Source organism: Mastomys coucha, unplaced genomic scaffold, assembly GCF_008632895.1.
Source record: "Mastomys coucha isolate ucsf_1 unplaced genomic scaffold, UCSF_Mcou_1 pScaffold8, whole genome shotgun sequence".
Taxonomy (NCBI): domain Eukaryota; kingdom Metazoa; phylum Chordata; class Mammalia; order Rodentia; family Muridae; genus Mastomys; species Mastomys coucha.
Genome location: NW_022196914.1, coordinates 79,784,339 through 79,792,578, shown reverse-complemented (window position 1 = coordinate 79,792,578; position 8,240 = coordinate 79,784,339). Strand labels below are relative to the sequence as shown.

Genomic DNA, 8,240 nt, shown 5'->3' with positions numbered 1-8,240 from the left:
CTTCTAGCTGTTTACCTGTGTTCTCCTGTATTTCTTTGAGGGAGTTATTTATGTCCTTAAAGTCCTGTGTCATCAAGCCAGGCGGTGGTGGTGAATGCCTTTAATCCTAGCACTTGGGAGGCAGAGGCAGGCGGATTTCTGAGTTCGAGGCCAGCCTGGTCTACAGAGTGAGTTCCAGGACAGCCAGGGCTACACAGAGAAACCCTGTCTCAGGAAAAACAAAAAACAAAAAAAAAGTCCTGTATCATCATCATGAAAGTGACTTTAGATCTGCATCTTGCTTTTCCAGTGTGATGGTGTGTCCAGGACTTGCTATGGTGGGAGAATTTGGGTTCTGATGCCAAGTAACCTTGGTTTCTGTTGCTTATTTTCTTACGCTTGCCCCTGGCCATCTGGTTATCTCTAGTGCTACCTGCTCTGGCTACATCTGTCTGGAGCCTGTCCTTCCTGTGATCCTGGTTGTGTCAGAACTCCTCAGAGTCAAGCTGTCTCTGTGATCCTGTGATTCTAGGATCCTGTGATCCTGGGCTTGTTAGAGCACCTGGGAGTGGAGCTTCCTCTGGATGTTGTGGGACTGGCTGCAGAGTTTGCAACCAAGGTTTGCTCAGAACACCAGCCCAGACAAATGGGAAAGAAACCGTGTTACTGGGCTGGCAGAGTTCCTGCATGCCTAGGTCCGGCTAGTCCCAGTTACTCCTGGTGTTGGGGCAGATGTATCCTCCTCACCTCCGATCCTCTGATCCTGGGCGTATCAGAGTGCCTGGGAGGAGAGCCCCGAGCCCCCTCAGGATGCTGTGGGACTGGCTGCAAGATTTGGGCTCAATGTCTGCTTAGGGTACCAGCCCAGACAGACCAGAAGGAACCAGTGAATTGGTTCAGACATAAGGAGAGAGCTATTTTTCTCTGAAGCTTATAGAACATGTAGGAGAAACTGTTTTTCTGTGTGTGTTGTACTTCTCTAAGACAGTCATAGAACATTTTCCTCCACTGTTTGCCAAGAGAAGTTTGATTAAAAATTCTTCTTCATTGCCGAAGATGCCAGATATCAGCCTTTATTAAACGCTTACTGAGTCCAGTTATCATTTTGTTGTTTGATTTACTTTAGGTTCAAAACACACGTATGTTTATTGTAAGTGAGGGTACTAGAGTGACAACATGGCTGTCAGTCTTCTGTATGTATTTTCCAGTGCTGGAGATTGAATCTGGGGCCTCATGTGTGCTCAACAATACTCTGACGACTGAACCATATGCTTGTACTGTCCAATCACAAATACAGAAAAAAAAGTCAAAGTTGAGAAGAGTGTGGCTTTTCAGAGTAGATGTTCATAGAACACAATTAACAGCTTTTTCCTGACCTTAGAGAAGTGAGGGTTTTTTTTTTTTTTTTTTTTAGAGACAGGTTTTTCTGTGTAGCCCTGGCTGTCCTGGAACTCACTCTGTAGACCAGGCTGGCTTTGAAGTCAGAAATCCGCCTGCCTCTGCCTCCCAAAAGCTAGGATTAAAGGCATGTGCCACCACCGCCCAGCCGAGAAGTGAGGTTCTTATAAAATCCACTTCACTTCAACAAGAAAAATGAGGCAATTCCAGAGTAGTCACAACATCAGCTAAGGAGAGTTGAGGCCAAAAGTGACATTGCTTCTGTCCCTTTATTTCTAATGTTTGCTGACGAGCAGAGTTTCCAAATCTTCAAGCCCTTAGAAAGTGGATTGTTTGTGGTTTAATTATAATAGGTAATGATATTAGAGTGGCAGTAGATATATTTTGACCTAGAAATCATCTGAAACTTGCTGGGTTAGCTACTGAGTGTTTGGTGTACTGGTGTCATTGTCATACTAAACTGAATAGGTGACAAGCACAGCTGCTGTTAAGTGTACTTGTGGTGGTTTGAGTGAGAAGGACTCCTCCTAGGATCACACGTTGGAATACTCGGTCAGCATTTGGTGGAAATGTTTGGGAAGGATTAGGAGGTATGGCCTTGTTGGAGGACGTGTGTCACATGGGAGTTTTTGAGGTCTTAAAAGCCCACACTGTTTTCAGTTAACATTCTTTCTGCCCCATGTTTGTGGCTCAAGATGTGAGCTCTCAGCTACTGCTTTAGCACCATGCCTGGCTGGCTGCCTGCTGCCATGCTTCCCACCGCAGTGGTCATGGATTCTGACCCTCTGAAACTGTGAGCTCTAAAAGCTTTCTTTTATAAGTTGCCTGGGTCATTGTGTCTTTTCAGAGCAACTAAAAGGTAACTAAGATTCTACTTTTATTTGTAATTGATTTATTTACTATAAAAATTATCATAAAGTAACACACTACATTGTAATGTAATAAAAACATCATGCAGCTTGATTAAAGTAGGCACTCGAATAAACACTTGTTAAGCCCTGAACTCCATCCATCTCACTGAATTTCTGTCTAGCTAGAATGGCTATTCTGAAGCTGTGTGTTTACAATTTAATTATCAATTATTGTTTTGCGCACCACAAAAAAGAAGCCATAACAGAGTTGAGACTGCAAAAGCAATTAGCTTCCTACCCTTTGTGACTCCTGTGCCCTTTATGTGGCATCCTGTCCCTCCTCACCTAATATCACTTATTCATATTCTCCTTTGTAACTGTTATTCTGTACCCATGTGTACATCTGTTTGCATATTTTCATATTCATGTATATTTTATAGGCTGTGGTCTGAATGTGAAGGAGGACACAACTTTGTTGTTTTGTTTATTTTCCATTCTGAGATTGGATGATCTTACTTAATATTATGTATCTTGAGTCCATCCATTTTCCTGCAGATTTTATGATTTAATTTTTAAATTTTTTTTAATTGAAATTTTTTTCATACATTATATTCTGATCCTTTTTCCTCCCAGATCCTCCCTACCTCCCGATCCTTCCAACTCCACACCTTCTTTCTGTCTTGCTCAAGAAAAAAAACAATCAAAAGAACCAAAAAAAAAAAAAACCCAAAAAACCCAACCAAACAAAAAAATGACAAAGAGACAAGAATGAAGAAAAATGGGCACCCCTCCACTAAATTTTAAAAATAAAATAAAAAAAGAGAATGAGAAATGAATACATATGCACATGCATATGCATACATACCCATATGTACACACACACACACACACACACACACACAGAGGTACATGCAAACATATAGGCACACATAAATGTGCATGCATACACACACACACACACAAAACCTATAAAAACACAAAATCAGAAACCATAATATAAAAGCAAAAGAGTAGTAAGGTAGAAAATGCCCAAACACAGCAATATGACCCAAAACATCTCAAGAATACTTTTTAAGCTTCTTTTGTTTGGGCTGTCTATTGCAGATGTGGAGCCCACTCTTAAGTGTGGCTTGTGAACCCACTGAGACACTGCAGGAGGAACTCATTCTTCCTTTGGGAGAGTTTGGTATTTGGAGGTAGCTTCTTGGTTGTGGATGAGAGCTCATGCATCCTTCTCCATCTTGTGCTAGGACACTGGCCCAGCAGGTTTGGACCTGCTGTGGGCCATGCCCGTGCTGCCACAGTTTTTGTGAATTCATTGTGCGTCAGCCCTGTGACATACAGGAACTAGTTCTGGTGTGTTAGCTATTTTTCTATTGCTGTGATAAAACACCATGACCAAAGCAACTTGTAAAAGAGTTTATAAGGTAAGAGCACATTAAGACAGTGGTGGCATGGTGGCTGGTGCGAAGAGCTGAGCATTATGGCTAAATTCTCTTTCAAACCACCACACCTGGTTAATATATAAAATAGGTTAGTGGCCATATTTGTGTTTACAGTGGGCATCTCCTATGACTGCTGTCATTTATGATGCTTGAGGTTTACTGTAGGGCAGAGATATTGGTGATTTCCACCACTGAAATCTTTCCTGGCTCCCATTTTCTAAACAGAATACAGTGATTGGGTGGCATTTATTTATTACAAATTGAATATATTTTGAATAACCTAAGTATGTTGGCTTTTCACAATTGACCATTTGTTTATTACAATTTTCCTTTGAGACACTGTCTTATATGCTCTAGACTCTCTTTGAAATATTGTTTCCCTTCCTGCCTCCCCCAAATCACTTTATTTGAATATTAAAGTATTTCTAATATAAGTAATTTATGTGGGAAAAAAATCTCAAAGAGAACAAACTCAGGACAATTGTAAAAGGAAAACCTCAACTTGTGTGATGCAAGTGAGAGCAAGTTTTTTTTTTTTAAGATTCATTTATCTGTTTTTATGTATGTGAATACATTGTTGCTCTCTTCAGACATACCAGAAGAGAGCACTGGATCCCTCAGATGGTTGTGAACCACCATGTGGTTGCTGGGAATTGAATTCAGGACCTCTGTAAGAGCAGTCAGTACTCTTAACTGTTGAGCCTTCTCTCTGGCCCATGATAGTAAATCTTCATGTGTATCAGATATCATATCATTATCAATATTGGAATCAAAAGAAACATAACTAGGGTTGGCAATAGTGACATTCTTCTTTTCTTTAAATAGAAATTGGGATTCTTGTTTTTTTTTCCCCCCTAAGGAAAAAAAAATAATGTAAGAACTGTGTAGGTGTTTGAAGTCATGGAAACAATCAAGCCAGAGATAGCAAACCAAACTCTTGACCTTGAACTCTGTGGGGTTTACTTACAGCTGCCGTTCTCAGCCTGTGGGCTGAGACCTCTTTGGCAAACCTCTATCCAAGAATACTTACATTACGATTCATAACATTAGCGAAATTACAGTTATGAGGTAGCAGTGACAATAATTTTATGGTTGGGAGTCACCCCAAAATGAGTAACTATATTAAAAGGTCGCAGCATCAGGAAGGTCGAGAACCACTGATTTAAAGTGTAGACATAAATGAGGATTTTGATGAGTGTGTCCCTGATCTAATTAACTACTGTTTTCCCTTCAATGCTCCAGAGCTGCCGCTTTGGAACAGTTCAAATCCCTTGGTGCTGAACCGTTGGAGGTGGACTTGAAGGAATCTGGTGAGGGCCAAGGAGGATACGCGAAAGAGATGTCCAAAGAGTTCATTGAAGCTGAAATGAAGCTCTTTGCTCAACAGTGCAAGGAAGTGGACATCCTTATCAGTACAGCCCTGATTCCAGGTATGCTGCTTAGTAACTGTTACCTTTAGAGAACAAATGAGAATTGGACATTCGTGTGAAGCTCTGATTCCACGTATGCTGCTTATAACTGTTATCTTTGGAGAACAAATGAGAATTGGACATTCACGTGAGGGTTTTGATGGCTGTGACAAAACACCATTGCCAAAAGCAATTTGGGAAGGTAATAATGAAAGGTTTATTTTGGCTGACAACTCTCAGGTGACACCCACTGATCCAAGTCTGGGCAGGGAGGGACTCCAGAAAGGAAGCTGGAGGCAGGAACTGAAGCAGAGGCCATGGACGAGTGCTGGTTACTGGCTTACTCCTCAAGATTGCTCAGCCTGCTTTCTTATTTAAAACAGGACCACCTGCCCAGGACGTCCAGGCACCACTCACAATCAGCTAGGCCCTCCCACACCAATCACTGATTCAGAAAATGCTCCATAGACTTGCTTTCCAGTCTTATGGAGGGAGGCCTTTTCTCGATTACGGTTCCCTCTTCTCAGATAACTCTTGTGTCAAACTGATAAAACATACTACACCCACACCCATACACCCCTTCACACAAACAAAATCACCTAGTTCATGGGTGAATACGTGTTTAGTGTTTGAATTTCTTTCAAAAAAGTGTTTTTAGATGGAAGATAATTTTGTACTTAACGTTTATGTACAGGAAACTTAGCAGTGTATATTTAACCCCATTTATGGCGAGTTCTTCAGCCTTTGCCTTTTCCAGCTTGGCAATATGAGCCACAGACTTAGGACCCTGGATCTCATATCTGTCATGGTAATTGGTCCTAATACCTTTCACCAGCTTAGCCAGGGCACCCTTGTCTTCCGAGTTCACCTGTGTGAAGGCAACAGTGGTTCATATCTTCCTGTGGACCAGCCGCCCCAGCCTGGGCTTCCCCTTGATGATGCAGTAGGGGACCCCCATCTTTGTGGCACAGGGCAAGCAAGAAAACCACCAGCTCAATGGGATCTATGTCATGGACAATCACCGTTAGCTGAGCTTTCCTGTCTTTCACCAAGGTGGAGATTGTATTTTATTTATCTCTAGAACACACAGCCACTTTGCCTGAGTGTTTGGGCTGCTACAGTCACCAAAGGGCAGTTCCAGCAGTCTGTGACGTAGGGTTAAAGAGCAAGGTTTCAATCCACAGTGATTTCAGGTGAAGAAACGCACACATCACTGCACACGTTAGAATTTAAACGAAGGGATTTCTTTTTTTTGTTATAGAAGTCCTAGAAACATGTGAGTGTAGTACCATGCAAGCCAGAAGAAGGCATTGAATTCCCTGGAGCTGGAGTCAGGGACAGTTGAGAGCCACCTGACATGGGTGTTGGACCTCTGCCAAGGACAGTAAATGCTCCCATCACCAAGCCACCTCTCCAACCCTGAGGTGTTTGTCTCATTCACCAGATCATGAGGTCCCCGACAGCAAGGATTATTTTTAAGTCTTAACATTTTTTAGCTAGTGTTTGTGCAGAGTGCATAATGTCAAGCCAGTAAACTTTTATTGACCAGCAAAGAGCCCCTTGATATGGAGACATCTTGTACTTTCCTACCTCTTTCCCTTCCTTTGCTTCTACGCCTGGATGATCAGAACCGGGTTGCCTGTGGTTCTTTCCGCTTCCTGAATGGAAACCAGCGAGACGACGGTGAGAACTAAAGGCTGCATGGTTCCTGGCCTTTGTCTCTACTTAGGCCTCCTCTTCTTTATATCAAAACTTAAACTCATGACCCCTTTGCCTGAGAAATTTTTACATGAGCCCAGGTCTATAGATGTACAAATGAAACATTCACTGGAAATGGATCTGAAAGAAGTTTATTTGAAGGCAATTTTTAGTTTATATGTATTTTTTGGCATTTATTAATATTAAAGCAAGTTTGCATACTAATGAAATGGATATGCTTGTTTGTTTTACATAATGGATGATCTTTGGGCCGGATATTTGATCCTACAGAATCTAGAGCATTTTCCATAGTTTTCAGAGTTGATTGATATTTTATACTTATTAACTCTGAGCATATTGCTTTGCATACAAGAGTACATAGCAGACAATGGCAAATGCTTGCTTAGGGTCAGTCAGAAATCGATGGAAATTTTGTTCTTGTTCCTAGCCAAAATTCCTTTAGTTTAGTTTTTTTTTTTGTTTGTTTGAATGTTTGTTTTTGTTACAACTTCCGTTTACACAAATGGTAGACGGGTGGTTTCCCCAGATGCTGCCACCCCATCAGAGCGCTGTTAGATGAGGCAGATAGGCAGGAGGGAGGTACGGGCCCATCCCCTGGGTGTATCTTGGAGTGGAGAAATGAGGCTTATGTTTGAGTACTTGTGGATGGAGATCAGAAGCCGTTGGATGATGTTTGTGGACTCTGGCAGCTATGATGGAAACCATGCACAAGCAGTGGCAGGAGAGCACTCCCTTTTGTGACAGTGACTCACCAGAAGGAATTAGGATACCTGTGCTTTCCCCATCTAAGTGCGAGCAAGCCCGTGCACCTTGGAGAAGGCAGTGCTAGGAGCTGCCATGCAACAAGTGGCCAGCAGAGGGCGCTAAGACATTTACTCTTAGAATAATAAAGACAGGAAGCTAGAAATGGTAGTTATTTTGACACAGTATATATCTTTGTTATTGATTAAAAAGCTTTGAGTGATGCAGCTTTGGACCTCTTAGGTAAATATACTGACCTTTAGTGCCTACTTGCATAGCTTGTTTTGAGACAGGAACTTGTATAGCCCAGAGGGACCTTGAATTTGCCATCTACCTGCTTAAGCCTCCTAAATACTGGAATTACAAGATTACAGATGTAGCTGGAGAGATGGCTCAGCAGTTAAGAGCAGTGACTGCTCTTCCAAAGGTCCTGAGTTCAATTCCCAGCAACCACATGGTGGCTAATAACAAGATTACAGATGGCCATTCCCCAACCCCCTCCAAGTGGTCTCTACTCAGTGTATTTTAGTAGAAGGTGATAATCTTGAAGACTAGCTAGAAAGGTTTTGCTAATCTGTCTTACTGCATTTCCTATTTTCTGAAGCCATATAACCTTCACATTACACTTGCAGGGAGTTTGTCGTCAGTACATCGTCCCAAAGTCTGCTCTCAGAAGGCTGTGTGGCTTAAATTCTGCA

General features: G+C 42.0%; 1 protein-coding gene across 5 annotated transcripts in view; it reads left to right on the top strand.

Moving 5' to 3' along the window:
• Positions 1-8,240, top strand: part of Nnt (nicotinamide nucleotide transhydrogenase) — a 105,857-nt gene that overhangs the window by 26,868 nt on the left and 70,749 nt on the right. For all 5 annotated transcript variants that reach the window (XM_031360716.1, XM_031360715.1, XM_031360714.1 and 2 more), the window contains one exon: positions 4,916-5,103. In XM_031360716.1, coding sequence (XP_031216576.1) covers positions 4,916-5,103 — 188 coding nt within the window. The remainder of the gene's footprint in view (positions 1-4,915; positions 5,104-8,240) is intronic.